Source organism: Anopheles marshallii, chromosome 3 (genome assembly GCF_943734725.1).
Source record: "Anopheles marshallii chromosome 3, idAnoMarsDA_429_01, whole genome shotgun sequence".
Lineage (NCBI taxonomy): Eukaryota > Metazoa > Arthropoda > Insecta > Diptera > Culicidae > Anopheles > Anopheles marshallii.
Window position 1 is genome coordinate 7970652 of NC_071327.1, and position 21716 is coordinate 7992367.

General features: G+C 43.2%; 3 protein-coding genes across 3 annotated transcripts; all 3 read right to left on the reverse strand.

The window, feature by feature from the left end:
• Window positions 1-541: 541 nt before the first annotated feature.
• Window positions 542-1320, reverse strand: LOC128713735 (ankyrin repeat family A protein 2). Its single transcript, XM_053808602.1, has 3 exons — window positions 1289-1320; window positions 934-1221; window positions 542-866 (listed from the first exon to the last, which is right to left on the reverse strand). The coding sequence occupies exons 1-3, from the start codon at window positions 1318-1320 to the stop codon at window positions 542-544; spliced, it is 645 nt and encodes a 214-aa protein (XP_053664577.1).
• A 374-nt stretch (window positions 1321-1694) lies between these two features.
• On the reverse strand, window positions 1695-3485 carry LOC128716386 (uncharacterized). Its single transcript, XM_053811305.1, has 6 exons — window positions 3479-3485; window positions 3311-3376; window positions 2884-3223; window positions 2621-2772; window positions 1937-2034; window positions 1695-1871 (listed from the first exon to the last, which is right to left on the reverse strand). Exons 1-6 carry the CDS (start codon window positions 3483-3485, stop codon window positions 1695-1697), a joined length of 840 nt encoding a protein of 279 aa, XP_053667280.1.
• Window positions 3486-4517: 1032 nt separating this feature from the next.
• On the reverse strand, window positions 4518-19852 carry LOC128716245 (uncharacterized). Its single transcript, XM_053811166.1, has 14 exons — window positions 19741-19852; window positions 14977-15033; window positions 14694-14848; window positions 14320-14631; window positions 14101-14253; window positions 13712-13893; window positions 13541-13640; window positions 11382-12509; window positions 9522-9806; window positions 8978-9127; window positions 8162-8315; window positions 7411-7568; window positions 6925-7048; window positions 4518-5935 (listed from the first exon to the last, which is right to left on the reverse strand). The coding sequence occupies exons 1-14, from the start codon at window positions 19850-19852 to the stop codon at window positions 4518-4520; spliced, it is 4488 nt and encodes a 1495-aa protein (XP_053667141.1).
• Between the last annotated feature and the right edge of the window lie 1864 nt (window positions 19853-21716).

Genomic DNA, 21716 nt, shown 5'->3' on the forward strand with positions numbered 1-21716 from the left:
AAAAAAAAACTAATTAAATTATAACGAGCGCGCCGCTTGAATGGCCTATTGCACAAGGAACGGAGACACGATAGTACTACAGGAATATGGAAAGGAACGCTTGTGTCCGGAGCTTGCGGATGATTAACGAACAAACAAACAAACAACACGGAAGATAATCACCTACACGCTTACTGTTATCACAGAGAAGGAATGAAGATTGCACCGAAATTCGATAAAGTGTGCCGCGATTTACAAGCGAAACAGCCGGGGAAAACGAAAACGGAACACGAATTTCACGTCCAAAGCGGGATAGATAGAAAACAGCACGTTTTGACAGCCGTTTGTTGTGCTGCGATACGTGTCTACAGTGCTGGCTGTTTTAGTAAGCAAACGAATCCGTTCTTTTATCAATTGACTCACGAATATTTTTATTTGCTTCTAGCAAAGATTTTTTTGTAAAACATTTTTTGTATACATTCAATACTATTGACATCGGGGATCAATTTGTTCAATGGTACTTTGATTATCACAAAACTATTCAAAGCTCTGGTACAACTATTCACGTCATTAGCAGCGCAGTGATGTGATTTTCCAGCACGGCTTGCGCTAAGTTGGCATTGTTTTTCACTGCCAGAGAGTAAGCAGACTCTCCATCCTCGTTCGTATCGGTAAAGCTTGCGCCCGCATTTAGCAACTCGTTGCAGGTATGGGGATGATTTCCGGCTGCCGCATACATGAGAGCAGTATTACCCACAATGTCCATATGATTAACTACCGCTCCCTTATCCACCAGCAAGCGCACGATCTCGTTGTGTCCACCTGCTCCCGCCAAAAGTATGGGACTAATCATATCCATTGCATGCTTATTAACATCTGCTCCACATCTACAAACAAGGATGAGGTATGACTTTTTATAAGAAAGGTCCATTAAATGAGGAACCCAGTACGCACTTAATAAGTATATTAGCCGCGGCTAGCTGCCCGTAATAGCACGCCCAATGAAGTGGTGTGAATTGGTCGGAATCCACAGCATCGACCACCTGTTCGGCACGCACCTGCTCCTCGGTTATTTCTCCTTGGCCTGTTTTTTCGTGAAAATTAAGACATATTTCACTGGGAATGTTTGCTTCCGTGTTGCCGCGCTGCAGATTTGTTAGCACCGTGTTCGATGGTTTGTACGGTAGGAATGCACTCTTCCTTTTGCCACTGGCCAGCAGCAGTGGATTGAAATCAATTTTTCTGTGGAACAATAATTAAAAATGATAGTACAACTGCATTATTTGCACCGACCGACTAGTATAATTACCTGTCCTCATCGGAATTTGGCGACGAACTCATCGTGCAAGGTTTTCGGGTGTATGGTTTTCTGCTGGTTTTATTTACATTTAAAATCAACTGGAAACAATCACTGACAGCAAGTGTCAATTTGGTCAAGGTTAGTATAGAGAGATGGATTGTTACACAATTCGAAAACTAAACTCGTTTTTTTTTCGTTAAAAACATCATGAAAAAACAAACCATTCAAACAGAAACCAATGGCCGGAGAGTGTTTATTTCTTTTCATACAATACGTTGCCGCGTAGAAGAGAATTTTACTACCACAAAAAACATTCGTAACCTGTTATTCAGCAGTGGATGTGTACAAATTTTCTAGTAACAATTATTATTTCCTTCAAACAACAAACTTCAATGATAGCCATTGCCAATCATGCTCATTCTTTTTCCTCCTCCTGTAAACGTAAAATGTCTGCCTTGTTCATGAAATAGTAACTCGGCTGGCGCCCTTTCAAGTCCTTGAGTACACGCTTGGCGCCATTTTTAATCAAAATGCGACTCAACGCTTCCACGTTGCTCACCCCCATGGCGTAGTGCAAAGGTGTGCGCTCCAGCTGAAATGAAAAAAATGAATATTACATTACAATAACCCCTTCTTTCTCTTGATAAAATCACTTACATTATCTCCAATCTTGAGTGCCCCCTTAAAATTGGTAGCCAAATAATCGACCATATCTTCGTTTTCCATCAGTATGGCTATGTGCAACGCACACCGTCCTTTAAAACAATAAAAACATTTTACTATCGGTTGAAATGGTCAATAATTTCTACTAGACCTACCATAATAGTTCTTTGCTCTCACAAGCTTGGCTCCGTCCGGTAATTTCGTGAGATTAACAACGGCTTCAAACTTTTTCTGCCTTATGGCGCCCAGCAAATTTTCGCGATTCTCCTAAAGGCATCACGCGTTATGTTTGTTAGCAGTTCTCTTCAAAATCGCTTTATTTGTGGAACATACCTCGAATGTACGTATTCCTTCCAAAAACCGGACTATATCCTGATGCCCACGATCGCTTGCTACTTTGTCGATGGAGGTCCCGTCCGGAGCTACAACATCCATGATGTGATCATATCCTTCCAGCAGCATATTATTCAGCGCGTCCAGATCACCTTAGGAAGTTGATATTAATGTGATAATAGAATAAATTTGTGGTGCTTGTAATGTAATTTCTTTGTTTAGTTTAAAATAAATTATGACATTCTGCAGATGGAGAATCACAATTGGATTCAAGTATTGCCTACTTTTGGGCGTATCTAACCCAAGAAACTTCTCAGTATTAGCAGTGTTACCGTCTTTTCATACCTTTTGCCACCAGTCCGATAATGTAGCGATCAATTTCTTTAGCATTATCTGGTTGAGTTGCTTGCAGTGCAACATCCCTAGCCGTACGATACAGCTCATCGCGATAAGTAACGTTTATACCGGACTCTTCAATCAGTTGAATAAGCGCATTCCTACCGTGTGAGCGGGCACATGCAAAATGCAACATGCTCTGACCATGCTCATCCTGTTTAAAATAAAAGCTAAAATGGATTAACAAAACCCGGAAAGTATTGTCCAAAAACAGTACCCGTTCATCGGAAGGTGCCGGTATAATATCCGGCTCCTCAGGTGATGGTTGACTTTCATCCCTAACGTTCGGTTCCATCGGTTGTGTTGTGACTGGACCTTGGACCGGTTCCGGCTGGTTCGGTTGCTTGCCCGAACTTTCCAACTCCTTCTCTGCCAGTTGCTTTACGGCTCCTTCAATGAAGTTGTTGTTGGAATCGTTTTCCGACTCCTTGCGTCCCGTTTTAGTTTTCTGATTGGCAAAGTTGAACAAGTAGTTTGCTAGATAGGTGATTGGATCCGGTGGCCGTTTATTCGCTACCTCCGTTAGCCCTTTGATGAGAGGATCGCCCAGAGCTAAGTGCAAACAAAGTTCAAAGCGATATCAATCTCACCGATAATCGATGGTCTTGATGGTTATGAACCGTGTGATGGGCCACTTACATGTAGCTAAGTATCGTCCCTCTTCGGTGCGGAATAAGGGTATCTCTACTTGTTGCTCGCCTAGTTCTGGAAATAAGAGTAGCACAGTAGAAATATCGTAAATATTACAATGCTTTCGAAATAATAGACATACACACATGTACAGTTAAACAGCTCAAGCATAGTTACGGTGCATGATGCACTAGTGTTACTACTAACAGTGGACGTTTTCTAAGTATGCAAATGATAATAAAGAATGTGAATATGAAGTAAGCTTATCTTACACACATCGCAAGAATTGTTTCTGGTTCTGGTTCAATTGCCCTTGGTGGTTTAGCAATCCAAACTAGGCAACAACATGTCTCAAAGGAGTAGATAAATCAGAATCGAACTCAGCAATATAAATACCGGCAATTGTAATTACAGCAACAATAGCTAACTTACTGTGAAATGAGACAGATAGAGAGGCAGACAGAAAGAAGGAGCAGGAAGGAGAGATAGGACAGGTATGTACGATGACATCCCATTCATGTCATGTAGCATCAAGGCACATGATTAGCGTGAACAACTGCTTGTTCTCAGTGTTTGCTTTCATCTTCACACACAACTCCACCAATAGTACAGTACAACGAATTCTTCACACATGGCCACAACGATATTTGCAAAAAGGTAGTAATGAGAATGCACAGATAAGGTACTAAACTATTCATCGCAACCAATCGGCTCTACTAACCCGAGCTGGAATTTTGTGTCCTCCCTGGTTTTGCTCCCGTTCGATTGCAACCCGATCGTGGTTCTCCTTCCTGTCTCTCTCTCATTCTCTCTCTCTGTCTCTCTATGGTTTCTTGCATATGCTCATCGGGTTACTACTGCGCGAGTCACTATGGTAACGATGAGGAAGCGCACAGCGTCACATGCGAGATACTGTGCACTCTGCGTAAAGAGTCGACGTGTGTGTCCTTTGTACATTCCCGCTTAAGAATTCGGACATTACATTGGAGGTTCAACATTAAGTTCGCATTTAACTACCACATAAACACCATCACTACCAACTCAAGAAACACTACAGTACATACTACTACTTTGTACCGGGTACGTAGGCAACAATGCGCACTAGTTGCGCGAAAAAACAAGACAACCAAAATGGTTGGCAAACTGTTCGTCACGCGGCTACGCTGTCGGTCCACGGACAGTGTTCGGGATCATCCACGCCAATGTGCGGGAACGATCAGTTCTGCGGTGTGGAACCTTCCGCAGCCAGGCTGTGCTTTTTCTTACGAAATATGCGCAACAGTGTTGCAGCGATGTGCAACGAGTTCGACATCGACAGTTCCTTCTCGAGTGCGACCACGTTCGTTATGGCGCCGCTAAAGTCCTGAAACAGTTGCCATTCGGTTTGGGCTAGGCTGCGCATGTTGCACATCCGCACCGAGGGTAGATCCTCGTCGGTGAAGAGATGCAAGCCGCGCACAACGCACAGATGGCGTAGGTTTTCCTGCTCTTTGCGCAGATGTGGAAGAACAAGCGTCAGGGTGAACTTCAGGCCGGTTCCAAGAAATGAGGGTCTTGATAGGAGGTTGCCTAGGAAGTAGCTGTGCTTGAACTGGATCCACTCCTCGAGGTAGTTCATGGCACGTCCAACCTTTGAGTAAGCCGCTCCGATTGAGGCCGAATCCTTACTTTCCGTACAGCAGAGTAGTCGCAGGTGATCCTGTGTGTTGACCCAGACGACCAACCCCGTGTCAACGCTGACGTACACACCGCGTCCGTACGGCCAGTACCGTCCATTGATGGCGATCGATTCGGCCGTTTGATATGGATCGGTATGATCCAGCAACGGTATCAACAGTCCATTGGTGGCCAATATCGTGCGAATTTCGGACGGATTTTCGAGAATTTCGTTCATGCTGTAGTACGTGCCCAGTTCCGTCTCACCGATGGCACGCACAAAGTCCATGGAAAGCACTCGTGAGGTAATTACCCGCTCGACCTGCTCCAGCTGAGCGATACCCAGATTAAGCGGGAACTCGTACGCATCCAAGTTGCGTGCACACTCTATAACACACCCGGTGATGTACCTTCCAGACGTATCCAGGTTTAGCTGTATGCTGTCGGGGTTTTCACGCAAGGTGTTGCCATTGTTGCTGGATGCCGAAATGGCTCCGGTTTCCGATTGCTGACCGTTTATCGCATAGCGCGGGAAGTACTGCATTGCCGGATGAGGCATAAACGGTTGAGTTGCCTCCATGCAGTGAATGTCCTTGATCATCGGTACAAGGAACTCCTGAAACACAACAAACACATCGTAGTCCGGTATGACGATACCAACGTTCAGGTCCTCATCCAAGCGCTTCTCCTTGGTCGCCTTCTTCATCGCCGGCCATATCACGTCGAACAGGTTGTGGTCTAGACGGGTTTGTCGCTTTTTCACCTTATCGAAGACGCTACGCTTGAGAAACCGGGCAAGGTACGAAGTGATCAGGATGCGGAGAGATGACGCACTGCCCGGCACACTGTTGGTGGGCAGCCCGACCGATCGCACCAGATCGTCGATCGGTTCGTGGATGATTTTGAAGCACCGTTCAAGTGTCGTTAAGGTGTCGACATCGTCGAGCGGACGGCGGGCACTGTGAAGATCATCTGGAACTGTTTCACCGGTAAGCATGTTCGGCAGAAATAGGGCATAGCGAATTGAATGGGAATTTAATTGTATCTTACGTTTTAAAGTTGTATGTTTTCCCTACTGCTTCCTATTCCCAGATAGAATGTCATGAGGACATGAACTATCTCTCTAAATATCTTTCAAAGGCTGAAATTGATCTATTATTAATGGTTGATCAATGGTGAAAAGGAAAAATACGTGAATGTTCAAAAAGCAAAATCAACGTTCCAAAATTCTCTACCATCGATCGCAATGCAATGAGACGGATACTGTGCTAAGGAGTTTTAACTAACATCTTTTGTACGCCATCGTGTACTTGTACAGCAAAATATAATTTTTGTTGTTTAAGCTAAAACCATATCGTTTGATGTGAAGATTCTGGAATTTGAATACATTAATCCTCACGACGATAATATTAAAAACGCCTAAAGGTATGCAATCGCATTACTGTTAATCTCTTTTACGCATGGTTTGCCATGTAATCAAGCACTTGAAAGGCTTATCTTGTCTTTTTGCTGTTTGTTGTTGGCTGCAGTCTTATATTCACTCCCTAGTTTTCTTTCTGCCTCGGTTCTTCCAACAGTGTAAATAAAATTTTATATATTGCATACCTTTAGGCGAAATCATTCAGAATACCGTTTCGAGAAAATATACATTAATACTCTATTAATCTTTCAGTTAAGGTCTGTACCTACTTTAAAACACTCAATCACAGAACAATACACTACCCAAAAAGAGCAACTATTAATAACTAGCACAATGGCGCACATCCAAAAAGGAACCAGACGGATGTTTCAACGTGTTTACTGTCACGCTGTCACAATTCGCAATAGAGCAACGGAGTTAATTTACTCGTTGAGAAAAAAACGAATGAAAAAAAAAAACACTAAATACGGTAACACATTACGTGTGGGACATTTGTTTTACCAGCTTCAACCACCGTTACGATTCGACCATCGACCGACCGACTTACCTTGATCGTTTAGCATCTCATCGGCGAGTTCCTCCTTGGCACCATAATCGCGCAACAGTTGCCGATGGGAAAGGATACCCTGGGACTGCACGTGACCCAGATAGTATTCGGCCGAATGGTTGAGCTGATCGGGTTGGAATGAGAGTGACCGTTAGATGCATGGTTCCGTTTTCCGTTTTTTGCAGGGTTCGATTCGATCGATCTGTTGCCTGTTGTCGATGCATTCGATCGATGAAACGTTCATTGCAAAAGCGATGCATTTTTCATGCATTCAATTTAAACACAATCTATCCGCATCGTTTACCCTTTAAGTTGTATTATTTTCCTCGACTCGAGTGAATGTCGACTTTGAAGTGGAACATATAATTTACTTACAGTCTACAACTATTGACGCTTCGGTTCGAAAGTTTTTACGCGATGTGTTAGGAGTTTCTGCTTCTATCGACGGTTTGTAGCATACTATGAATGATTAAACTGCATACTCACATTATCCTCCACCTTCGGGTTAGCTCCCAGGTGGGTTAGAAGATTGTAAAAGTGACCGTTGTCCTTCAGGGTGGCCGCATAGTGTAGTGGCGTCCGTCCATCGTCATCCGTCGCACTGAGTGTCTCCGGGAAGCGACCCGCCAAATACCGCACAATGCCTGCAATGAGTACCCACAAAACAAATGAATCGCTTTGTCCCGTAATTAGCTTTCCTTGACGGCTAGCACCGTTAATATCGACGGGTGCCGCAACGTTATCTTCCGCGTACGCCATGCGTGCTGGTCGAGCAAACAGCCACAAATGAAGACCTTTTTCTTATGCTCTTACCCGAAGGTGGTAAACCAGGATCCTGCCCATCCGGTGACAGACACCATTAAAAAAAATGGGAGGATGGGCCCGGAATTATGACACGGGAAGACACGCTAGCGTGTTTCGTGTCCTTCGTTGGCCTCGTTAGGTATGCGCATCGCGTGAAAACGTCCATCCCGCGAGTGGAATTGTCAACGGTGTACGGAAGGCGCGCTATAAAACAATCGATAAACAATCGAACTCCCACCCGTTTGAAGGTGCACGTCACGCATCAACCATTTTGGCGCTCATTACGCCCTGGTAAGTGGCATAATACGTCCCCTGAAGGTGTTGTTTTTTTTTTCGTGGGCAATAATGACCAAAGATATCGATCAACCAAATCAGTAGATTGGGAGATGATTTTTATACAAGCCTAGGAAACGGGAAGACAAAGATGGCGTACCTGCATGGCCGAATATTGTCGCCACGTGCAGGGGTGTTGCACCGTGCGGTGACACTTCGTCCTTTGCCGTGGCAAATTTACGTCTGTCCAGTGCCGACTGTAAATCACGCAGGCTGCCCTCGCGTGCTGCCAGATGGACGCGCCGTATTTTACCCTGCGAAGAAGAGCGAACCGTGGTGTTAAAGGGGGAAGACAGATAATGGAGCAATAGCTAATGAGGTGAGCCAAATTAAATGCGCATTAGGGAATATTAAATCACACATTCGTGCACTTTTATTTGTGTGAGATAGTGGAGAAGTTTTAGGGAATAGTATAATGCCATTAAAATGTGTGTTGTGGATACAAGTGGTATAACAATCTCTTTTTGTATTCATTGGTAAAAAAATTCTGAACATTCTTCTGAATCTTAAGAAGACTTATACAATATTGTAGTTTGGTGTTTGATACGAATGTTTTTCCCTTGTCGGAGGACCACTGCTATTTGTTACAAGATTTAAAGCGCCTAAAAGTATGCAATGCACGGTTAACACTAGACTTACTGCAGCTTCCTACAGCCAATTTGACAGATTAGCTTCCTTACATTTGCATTAAATTTTGTAGTTAAGCAACTGAGCTGTAACTGACGAACGTCTTTTTAAAATATCTATTGTATTGCACGAAGTTTAGGTTTTTTTTTTTAATATTTCGAAACTCTTTGAATAACCACCAACAAAAAAACACTGGGCAATTCCTGTGTTACAGCGATGGCCCGTCAGCCAAAATGATACCTTTATACAAAACATTCGTAATATCTGCATCTCTTTAAGCTAAACTTACCATATAAGCCGGAACATTGTCTAGAAAGGCCTGTATTTCCGACTGTTCCGACTTTCGTCCGATCAACTGTTTGCCTTCTCCATTGAGAACGATCGCAGCGAGCTGCTCCAAATCTGCAGCTTCGATTGCGTCCTGCACTGTTTGCTGTATCTGCGTAAAAAGGACAAAGCAAATAGCCGTGTAAGAAAGAAAGAAAGTAGGTTTTCTTTACTAAGACATTTGCTTCAAAACTAACACTCGAACATTGACACTACACGGACCGACACGTATAACATAGAGCAGCAATATGGGACGATCGATACGATGTAAATAATTAAGCTGATGTGAAAGATCGTTTCAGTGCAGTGTTTGTTTGCAAGTTTCTTGTAATGAATTGCTCATGAAACAACATAGACACTCGAAAATAAAGCAGCATACATGCGGGTGTTATTTTTTGAGGCACTTTTGAGGCGAATTTAGTTCACAGACAGGGGGTTGTCTACTACGAAGCAAGACACGTTTACGGAACATATAGACTATTGGACACGAATAAATAAGGTATTACATTCGGTTGTTCGTCAAGTTCTAGCGGTTGTTCGTTCTGTGACTCAAGCTGCCCTTGATCTGGTTCTCCTTGCACCGTTCCTTCAATTTCCAGCACCTGGCTCGTTGGTTCTGTGCCGGTAGCTGACACAACCGGTGCTGTTACAGCAGTTTGCGGATCATCATCGACAGTTGCTTCCATATCGTCTTTAATTGAAGCTATATCCACGGTCTGCTGCTCCGCTTCGGGTGGATTGGGCGGTTCTTTATCACCAGTAACACTTTCGGTACACGGTGCAGTTGCGTTCTACGTCCGGGAATTGATGTTGCAGTATTGAAATCGTTCGTCAATGACAATGACAACAGTACAATGCAAACAAGTATGCAAATGAAAAATAAAAGAATAATGTACCATCCGCATTAGTAATCATAAAAGCGCCATCTGTATCGTACTCGGGTTAAAGAACAGTAGTTGCAGTAGCAAGAGAACGCAGTGTTTCGCAACAACACGATGTAAAACACACAGTAGAATATTTAGGAGCATCCCTCCAAACGAGCAAAGAAAGCAAACGGCAGCACACTACTGGGTAGCCATCAGCAAGATGTGTGAAATTTGCGAAAGAAACAGAACAAATAAAACAAATAGAACAAGACGTTACAATGAAATTGCTTCGTACTATATTTGGAGGAAAAAACCAACATCGACAACGAACACGCATACAAAAACAGTGTAAAATGTAGTAAACGAACGTTTGTCTCTGACCCGCTCTCTCACTTTCTCGCTTTTTCTCACGCTCACACACTTTCTCACTCAAAGTCTGTCCTTTTCAAGCTCTCTCACTTTCTTTCGCTCTTAGTAGACCTGATCACAGTCATCCTGGTGAGCTTTGACATTCATTCGACTTGCCTAATTTGTTTCCTAATTTATATAGGGATCTCAATTGATTTTCTTCAACTTTAAATGCGTTTGTTTACAGGTAAGCTTTGTTAGTTTTCTACCAACTCGTCACAAAAAAATGTCAACAATCATACACAGGCACAAGAAAGAAATACTAACAACTACAGTCATAAGTAAGCGCATTAGTACATATGTGTGTATTGCTGTTCATAAGCCTACTTGAGGTGCTGGCGTGTGGTCTGTTTTTTAAGTAAATATGGACACTTTTGATTTCTCTCCCACACACAAATACATTGAATAACGCACACATACAAAAACGTGCACACGTTCTATTAGAATGTGGTCAGTAGGAGTTTAGTTTTGGGTTGTGTGTCTTGATGGTAAAACGTAAAAAATGCGATGTCCACGCTTGGACGAGGAGCGTTCAGTATGAGTTAATGATTACTTCTATTGCTTCTAACCTTTGCAACTCACAACGCAATGCGTGAAAATTGTATAACGAAAGCGGCTATGGGTTTGTATCTGTTTGGGCATTAAAACAGTACCGGATGAACTTGAAGCTGAAGCTGGACTATTTTTGGTGTTAGAAGCCATCTTGTTAGTTAGTTTCATAGACGAAAGTTTAGCTTAGATTCCACTGTTCCAATACGTTCACTAAGGTCTATCACAATCACTCAAGTCAAACAACAACACAAAGCATCAATGAATGGGTTTGTTTAAGGGTCGGTTTCCCCGCCCCGTCGGCAATTTGTGACAAAACATTCCAAACATAACGAACCATTTGATGCCAATTAATCCGCTCCGCTCCGCATATTCGTTATGTCACGTTCCCAAATTACAAAACTACGGACTACACAAAACAGTGAAAAACTCGTACTGGAGTACCCGTCACTGGCAACAAATTACAAATGAATCCCCATCCGAATGTGGATGATGGATGGATGGTTTTTTTTTCATATTCAAAAGGACAACAATTATCTATACCTCGTCGGGTGTACGGTAACTAGCGATCTGCACATCGGCATTATTTGAGTCATCGTTTGCTTCCGAATCGTCAGCATCCTCGTCATCTACGTTACCGTCCGGGGTATGCTTGTTCGCATGTGTAGCGCTACTAGCGGTGGAGCTGACTGACTTCTGAGACCCCGAAATGGACGCTTTCCGGTTTGTGGTGGATGAATGAGACGATTTGCCCGATACACGGCCCGGGGTGAGCGTTGAAGAAGCCACACGAGACATCGGCTCCAATGGAGCATCGGTACCGGTTGGTGGACGCGATGCGGATGTTATCGATTCTTTAGCCGAGTTTGGATATGTTCGATGGCGTCCACTACGACCGGACACTAGCTCATCTCTACTATCCGTGTTACTACCGTCCGGAGTATCTTCTGACTCAGAATTAACATTTATTCCATTTGAAGGAGCCATTCCGTTCGAGACAACAGCGGCAGAAGCTTTTCTACTAATATTTCCCTCTAGGCCATCTTTTTCGCCCACTGTAATGGTGGATTTGACGCTCTGTCCCGTTGTAGCTCTGGAATTGGGCTGGGAGTCCAGTTTTATTGACTCCTTGCCAGATGCGGCAGAAGCCGCCCGATCGCTGCCCGTTACAAGCTCATCCGATTCCAAATCCTTTCCAAGACTATCCTGCTCAATCTCGTCATCTTTCGGTACAATCTGCTCGAGACTGTCCTTTGACACCTCTGCTTCGTCCATCGCGGCAGGTGAAGCATTTGTCTCCTTCTCAATCTCTGTATGCGATGTACGGTCTAACTCGTTGCTATTAGCACTACTCATTGTGGCTCCCTTAGCGGAAACGTTACGACTTGCCACTTGCCCATCTTCCGGCATATCGCCGTGACCATTTTCTTTTACTTCAACCATATCTGCTGCATTGGATTCTGGTGGTATGCTTTCGTCATTAGTTTCCGATTTTACGGTCATCTCCTCAGTAACACCACCATCAGACTCGGTTTGCTGTGCTACTTGTGTGTGCTCATCGCCATCACCAGCCTCATCTACCTTATCGTTCGATACATCCGATGCATCGTTAGTAGCAGATTCCGGTGGCGGAGTGTTAATTTCTTCATTATGCTCCACTATCGTCCCGTCCTGTGGAGTAGACAAATTGACACACTATTTGTTCCTAGGCATTCCGACATTTATACCAGTATGTACAGTTCAGAACAGATGTTAACCCGGCAACAACAAATGCGCACATGCATACACACAGACACAGGTTAAGAGAGAATGGAAAACAAAACATTTAGACAGAGATTTAGAATAGTAGAAAAGGTTGAATAGATGGCAAAATAATGGTGCAACAGACACGCTTACACCGAACCGCTTTTTCCCGCACCAGTACTGTTTTGGTTTTATCTTCTGTCGCACGCAGGTGTTTATTGGTTGCTAATGTAGTGGGGTTGGTGAATGGCACATATACAGCCTAAAACACGTTCCACGGAAGGTTACTAAAACGAATTTCTAGAAAATCTAACATTGCCCATTACATCATATTTAAGCATTAGTAAATTTAAATTACGTATCGAACGAAAGAACTTTCATGTTTAAGTTTCTCTCAATTTAGAATAATCGAAGAAGAATAACATGGTACCGTAACGAATCGTTCACGACTTTTAATAATCTGTAGCAAAGAAGCTAATGTTGTCACACGTATAGCATAACTTTAGGCGGATTACATGTTTTTGTAAATTCATTTGTAAAATGATTTAACATTAGCTCCTACTAAAGCTTAGTGAACTTTGAAACTCCTAGAAGTATGCAATTGTGGAATATTTGATAGGGTTCTAAATCCCATTGTCGAATGAAATTGATAATAGATTGCATACCTTCAGGCGTAAAAAACTTATTCACTAACCCTCAAATGTTATGCTCGATATTCCTGAGACTTTATTTAACCCGGTTTTATGTATCGTTTAATTTCAGGAAAGAATTATTAGACAATATATTGGAAAAAGGGTTCTCTAATCAACGTCACTTTAGTTTCTCGACAAGAAATGCAGAAATGCACTCTGTCAATTGCCAAAAGAAAAACCAAACAATTAATCAATGAAATAAAAAAACAAAGGACAAAGGAACGGTTCAAACCAGTTGTGGAATGATTTTAGTAGCACAAGCGTTACCTGTTCTTCCGTTGCTTGTTCAGGATTGTCTGCTTCCGCCTCCGGGTCACCGTTTGTCTCTTGATCCTTTATCTCCTCGTTATCTTTTGTGATCTCCGTGCTTGGGAACAAATTATACTCAACATCAATTTCTCTCAAGATCGACATTGGTTGAAACCCATGGATAGATACCTTTCCATTGCATTCGTTTCCCGCTCTTCCCGACCCAACTCAGTCAGCACACCGTTCGTGAGGTTGTGGACCGATTTCGATTTGCTAACCGTGTCGGCCACTCCGACCCCGCCCTCCGGCACATCCGCATCCAGTAGATTATTCTGCGAAAGAAACGGTTTCATTCGCGTTGGCTGTGAACCCTGCGAGCATGCGATGCAGGAACCGAGGAAAAATAGGAAGAAAAAAAGAAAAAAAAACGCCCCATCCCCGACCGGTGTCCAATCCACCGAGATGTGTCCCAGCATGGTGGGTGGGTGGAGTGGTTTTGGAAAGGGGCGCAGAAGGGGTGTTTCGTTTGGTTGGGATAAGAAATTGGGCTTGCAAGCCTGGAACACACCGTAAGCTACCTCATCGGAATCGTCCGGAAGCGTAAACATGGCCCAGTCGAAGTATGCCGGGAAACCCTGCTGTGATATTCGGGGCGCCTCCGGGATAACGGACAGCAACGATCGGTCAATGTCGCTAGGTTTGTTCTTGTAGTATTCCGCAACTTTATTACGCTGTTAATAAGGAGAACATAATATGTTAACTGATATCAGGTTAGACAAATCGAAATTGAAACTCACATCATCCAGTGCCGTTTCGTCCGCGCCTGCCTGCACCAGCAGGTTAAAGCTACGGGCGTTGTTTTTCGCACTTGCCGCCCAATGGAGCGGCGTCTTTCCGGTGTGATCCTCATCCGATGATAAGCTCGGCCACACGGATAAAATGTACTCAACGATCTGGGTATGTGCCAATCCGGCGGCTTTATGCAGGGGCGTCAAACCATTTGCATCCTTGCTGGTAAGAATTACTCTCGGCGCAGGTGGAGCTGTCTTTTCCTTCAACGCATCCAGATCATTGTCTATTACGGCCTGGTGAATATCCTTGATTACTCCCTGTGGTGAAAAAGGAATGCAATTATTCTTCGTCATGGTTCATTCGCCTTTAATCTTCTCACCATAACGTGCGGAACACACTCGAGGAACCGTTTCATACGCGGATGGTGTGAAGTTTCCGTCCTCAATCGCATACCCTGACCTGCCCACAGCACCTTCGCCAGCTTGGACATTTGCTTGTGGTGCAACCATATTCGAATGTTCGATGGTTTGATCGCTATCGTAATGAGTGTCCCGAGAGTGGGGACCGATAATGGAAGAGACCCAACATAAAAAAAAGATTAGGAAATGGTATCGATTCGTCGACAAGAATGGTTTGTCTCTGGGATGCAATGAGCAATTTACCGTCTCTGCTCTTGTAATCGTTGTCCTTTGCTGCTAGATGGTTGTTCATTTGGAGTACTGTAGTTGGAAAGGAAAATTGACATTGAGTATCTATGCTATAGGTGAATTTACTATGTGACGCCTAAATGTATGCAATTTAAATGTTAAAAAAATTGAACATTCATCCATCCCGTAATAGTTTTCAACCGTTTTGTTCTTATCGGGAAATAGAAAATAAATATTTAAAAAAAATTCTTCTTCTGTATCTAAGGCGATCCTAATTTGCATACTTTCAGGCGTTGCTAACCTAACGCTCCCATGGGATTAAAAAAATCCCTTAAAGGATCGCCTTCATTACTCGTTCAACAGTTTTCCATAACAAAAAATTTATTGAATGGGTTATTTGAAAATACATTTAGATGTTCTTTAAATAGCTCTGTTGTTGATTCATAGTAATTCATTATTAAACTAACTAATAATATTCTCTTAAACTCCTCTTAAAACCATTGGAAAACACTAAAGCCAAAACTATTTCTTCAAAACTGTACGTGATCTTACCTTTTTATTTTTGCCTGGTTTAACAGAATGTTACCTTCCCAAACAACAGCTCGCTTTCAGAATTATCGTATCATAGAAATATGAAGCCCGTCCTCACATATAGCCCCTTACTTTAAAACGCGGACAACAAAAAAAAAACATCGAAAACTTTGTCCGTGAACCAGTTTGGGAGGAAAAAAAACTATCAATAATTCAACAATTAAACACAGCACAAACAATGTTCCGTTGTCAAAGAGGTTACACACTCATCAACGCGATGGCACTCCAGTACTGCGCTCACTTTCGTTGGTGGAATGGGTCGAGAATGAAAAGCTGTCCCAGCCAATTCTTTTCAAACCCCACACACCCAACCCACACATGAACACACACTAGCATTTAATCATCCAGCCCGCGCAATATGGGCTGTTATGCGTGGCAATTGAGTAGCAAACATGTAACAACAAATAGGTCATGAGAACCGAAAACACATGACACATGGATGAAGACGGTAGCGAGACCTTAGCCAAGCTGGTAGAAAGTAAAACTTCTTCACACCAGGACACAAACTGTACCGCCAGAATCGATGGTTTGGGCTATAATGTATCGTCCCTTATTGCCACATGTGGATCAAGGTGTTCGCGTTACCGATCACGGCATCTGCCAGACGCCAGTCCTCAATTGGTTCCTTGGTAAGGACTAAGTTTCAAGTGTACTTTCACTAGCAGGCACGTCAAACCGTTACAACGTCAGGAACCGACAACGGACAGAACTAGACTGGGACGTACCATTACCGAGCGTGGCCATGTAACGTCTGCCTAACACAGGGAAAAAAAACGAAACAAACCTAAAGGCGTCAACCATTATTACACGGACGCGCGTGAGAGGCGTAAGAAACTATTTCCTCCATTTCGTTCAACAACGGCCAACACCGCCACCTCGGTTTGATAGATTGGAAATTGATTTCCCCAAAAGATATAATTTATTCGTGGAGCTTTTAGTCCTTTTTGCCGCCTACTTCGATCCGACCCCCGGATACGGTTGCATTCCGCGTATCATCTCCATCGGGGTGTACATAGGACACGTGTGTACCGTCTGCTGCACGAAAACGAGTAACACTCGGCACAACGGCAAGCGGTGCTTTGTCCTTGCCAGGTTCGCGTCGATTATGGTTCGATTGTTTGATTCGAACTGTGAAGAGGCATGGCGTGATTGAAGATGCGCACGGATCTCTACGAAAGGGGTACATGTAAGGCTAGTTTGTTGACTGAGATGTATCCGATTAAAGAGCGGTATTGCGAGAAATTGGTTTGCGAAAGAAAGTTTATTTTGTAAATTAATTAATTTTAATAGTTTAATTAATGAAAGTAATTTTTAATTATTGTTAAAATTTTTTCATTTGCCTGCTATAATGCTATAATGAATATTATAGTAATTATCAAGTTGAGCAATTTAGATTCTATTGACTAAATCTGATTGTTTACAGCGTAAAAAGAATTTTGATATTTGTGTACTCGATGCGTTGGTGTTTGAGCAAATCTTCGTAGAAGTAAAACGCGTAATGTCTTTGCAATACGTTTTGCATATCTTTAGGCGCCATGAGTGGTTTAACCAGATTCGATATCGAAGATTTTGCAAAAGTAAGGTTCAGTATGTAATAAAACAAAACCTCGTCTGTCGAATAAGATCTCTATGGGACAGTGTAGTTCATTGACAATCACACTAATTTTAAATTGACCTGCACATTGGTATTTACTTTCCTGACAATGAAATAATGTATCGATTCACCAAGGAAAACGATTTGAAGTAAATTGTTGTTTGCAGAGAGTGGAATGCGCACGCCATCGACAAGAGTACAGACAAATGCCGCTCAAATTATTCACTTCTCGTCGACGAAACTCGCCCGATGTCAGCAGCAATTTTGCATAGAAGCGATGTGACGTGGGGTTTGTAATGAATCTAATCCAATTTTATGGAATAATCCATCAACATAATTCTTCTGTTCGATTGATTGTAACAGACATTGCCGTTTAATTTGAAATTACTTGGAATTGTGGAGCAGAAGATACTTTTACGGAAACATACTCATCAACGTGCCGGGCGCAATTGAGCAATCCATCCTGAGAAAGTGAATGACACCTCGAACACAGTGCAAACGCGTAGATGCCCGTCCAATGACCTTCGAATGTGAATGACTCTTCCAAATAGGATTGTGGGATGTGTTTGAGTGCGTGAAACAGTAAAGCCCTGCCGTACCGTCAGCACTAGCCCTAGATTTTGACGCGCTGTAAAGGTGAATCGAAATGATTGACACGAGAGCAGTAGATTTGAAACGAAAGGTCAAACTGGTGGTTGACTCGAAAAGCACTGCCTCAACTGAGGACGATACTTTACTTAACAACTCTGTCCTCAAACCGTCTTTTAGCTGGCTGCGCCCGATCTTGGAACGCGCGTGTGTCTTCCAAGGACTCGTAATAAAACTTAATTGAGCCACTGTTGGAACCGTCTCGCGTAAAAGACGTTAAACCGGGGTTAATAGCTTATCCCGAAGGTGTGCATCAGTACATTAGATGTTGGAGTGGTCTATTCTCACCTTGAGAACTCTACCAGTCACTTGCAAGACACGAAACGGAGCAGCTACATACAAACATACATGCATGCGATGTCCTTAAAATTGGTGACATCTTTGGAAAAAAATAGAACCTGATCGAATGCTCGAGGCCACCGGTCCATCGTTCCCTCCGATTGGCTGGCGTGACAGCCGATTATTAAATAGCCGGCCGTGTCTGAGTCATTCTGGGTGGTCCTGCCCGATCGAAATATGGAACGGATAAACAAATGGGCCGTCTGTCTATATAGTCATCAGCATGAAGTCTGGACCAGCCATTGGATCCATTGGAGGCTTTCGGAACTTGTGTGGTGGTGAAATACATTTAACACACTATGTCTCCCACATGCAGATATGTACGATACCTGCTCGGACCTGTAATTTATTTCCGGTGTAGTATTGGTTCGATGCCGGAGCGCAATGACACAGTTTAGGCAGATGTGTGACACGGTTTTTTCCGGTTTTGTTTGTTAATATTCAACCACCAGTTGGTTGTGTGTATGTGTGCGGGGGTCGGTGTTTCAGTATTATTTTCGAGCGATATCAATTATTCAATCTGCTTCGGGCAGCTCGTGACGCCAGTGACGCGTTTGCCGGCAAACGATCGAACATGTCTCAGAAAACAACTGCCGGTATGGATTATTCAGCGCATGTATGTAGGTTATCGAAATAACGATAATAACTGTCAACAAGTGTCATATGGGTACGGGTGTGTGACATTTAAAATCGACCAATTAGGTACGGTTTGACCTCATACGGTTTTTAGTCAACAAAATCACAATCATGTGGTGGGACACTTTCTTCACCCAGTAGGTTCGAAGTCCCAAACGAGCTATATCCCCACCAGCAGATAAATATATATAGGACATGTCCGTTTTTCCCCAAATTAGAAAAAAAATCCCAAGATTTCTAGAGACAAGATACATTTCGAAAAAAAATTCAAACTGCTTTAAGAAGCAAAAAAAAATCTTGTTGGAAATGATATTCCATAGGAAAGAAAAATGGGTCCAATACGAAAACTTGTTAAAGAGCGTGGTATAGCAGCTCAAACGGTGAATAAAACAGGACTAACGAACACCAAGCTTCTAACTCAATGTTTGATGGAACTGGATGGTATTTAATTGTTATAAGTAGCTGCCTTGTGGCACAAACACTGAATTGAGATCTCTATTTGCTAATAACTGGACCGTTACTGAGTTCATCCAAAACATGTTACATACAGTCGTAAATCTTATGCAAAATTTTGGCTTCTTTGTCTTAGTATGTTCCAACCTTATTGTATCACCGAGGAGTAACCAACAGAAACGTCTACAAATGTTTTGCTTAACCTTAAGACCGTTAACAAACCTAAGTATTTAACAGCTTGTCGATCGTACTTAACGGGCGCTTTTCTTAACTTAACCTTTATAACTACCTTTACGTCCCAGACACTTGCAAAACAACGCTGTTGAGACGGTTGGAGGAAAAAAAAAACAAAAGCTCTAAACCACCATGCCGCGTGGCAAGACCATAAATCACTGGGCGTCTCCATCGTGCGTGCCAATCAATAGGCCTTTACAGGTGTGCATCAAACGTTGCGGAAAAAAAACTGCCCACTCACACGAAGTGTGACGGATGGTCTTTCAATTTCAGCACAAACTTACCCTTCGGTGGTGATGAATGGAAGTACAGCCCGTGGGCCCGCCGGCGATGATGATGGTGATGGCGTTCCCGTGCAGCTGGTGGTGGCCCGGGTAGTGACGGGAGTGGTGCCATGTTCGGTAAGGGAGGGTTACCTACCGCACACCGCCACACCAACCGGGTACAGGGGGAAGAGTTCGTTCGCTGTATGCTCAGGTTATAAGCCGTTGGCAGACCACCATGGCAGGATGAAAATGACGAGTCACCTTATAGGTTAGGGTTCCATGTCTTCTATTGTAACCGGGCGGTCTGGGGATTTCCCAGTGTACTAAGAGCTCCCAAACGGAACCATCCACCGTTTTCGTCTGCTATCCTGGCCGGGTGAAAGTAAACAGTTTCGTAAGCTTGCGTTGGTTCCTTACGGGGCGCCGTGAGTTGGGTCATGTTTACCTTCTAATTACACCGAGCGCTGCAATTGTTTTCCAATGGGTACCCCTGTACGGGGTGGGCAAGAAATAGGTTTCGTTTAATTTAACAGTCTCATTTATTTATGCCTATCGTAAATCGGATCCAATCGCATCCAATCGGGGAACTAGGGCTAGAGGTGCGCCTTATGCACCTGTTAATTGAACCTGCAGTCCAGTATTGTCAATATTAGTTAGCATAACAGCTTGTTTGGTTGGAGCTTGATTGCTTTTAAAACAGTGCTGCGTGCACGCATTTATCCCTGGTTTGTGTTCGTTGCACAGCAAACTGCGAACCGAATGCATAAGCACAGAATGCACCTGGAAAGAAGGGGTTTTCCCGGACGGTTCACCAGTTCGTACCCAGTACGACACACAGGTTTTCCAATAATTTATCAAATTGTGAGCATCGATCGATACACAGACAAATGTAAAGACTCCCATCCTCGTGGTTTTTTTCTTTTTGCTCCAATTTGTAGTTCAAAACGCAAGACAGTCGAATCAATGGCCGACCGTCAGTCAGACAATCGGGCTGGCCAGTAGGTACAGCCGTACCGTTCGAACGGGGCTCTACATACGGTACTACAATCGATAACTCCTCCAAATACGAGAGCCAGCACGGAGCGGTCGAAGGGCAATGATTGTCTCGCAACAAAGCGGAAATTGGACAAATGGACAAAGGCGCACATAAGCATTCGGTAACAAAGTGTGGTTCACTTCGAAGCGGCTTCCACCACGCTAAAAGCTTTTCTTTTTAAAGAATGCAAGACTTAACGCTATGAATAAGGCCACTTTGATGGGTTGATACGTTGGCTTTATGTGCGGTGTCTTAAAATATTTTACAAACTCTGTGTGTGTGTGTTTGTATTGGGAGTTTCTTTTTTTCTCCCCCGAAATCGTCCCGTGCGGATTAGCGATTAGGACTATTAAGTTCCTTTGCGACATCTGTATGCAGATCTACAGATGTTTGCAGGTTTGCTTAAACGTGCTAGATTGCCATCAAGTCGCCTTTTGGTGGTTAATGGTTATTAACTCGAGAGTTGACATTGACCTAAGACGCTACTTTTTACATACTTTTCGGTATGGTTTTGTGTGGGTGGAAAATGATTGAAATTAGTTCTAAAAATCGCAGAAAAGAGTATCATTGTGCGGTTAAGTAATTCTCGAGTAATTATTCAAATATTTCCTTCGATAATTGGATTTGTACATTTTTCAGTGTACTTTACGGCAGAATTTTACACGTGATTGTCTTTCGTGATTGGGTACATGGGAAATTGCTTCCCGTATCGATTGAAGTTAAATGACGATTGTCAACGTAATTTTCAATGCTTTCCCACCCTCATGTACCCGAAGTCAACTGAATACAATGGGCAGGACTGTGTTGGTAATGGATTTGATGGAATGAACTGCAGCTTTCCAATTTTCCTTGCACAGACATTAAACTACGCCAGTGCAACCAAGCTCAGCGATGGAAACAAACTAAATTTACCTAACGGCCTTGACACTCAGAGCACTACGGCGGAAATTTGCGAAGC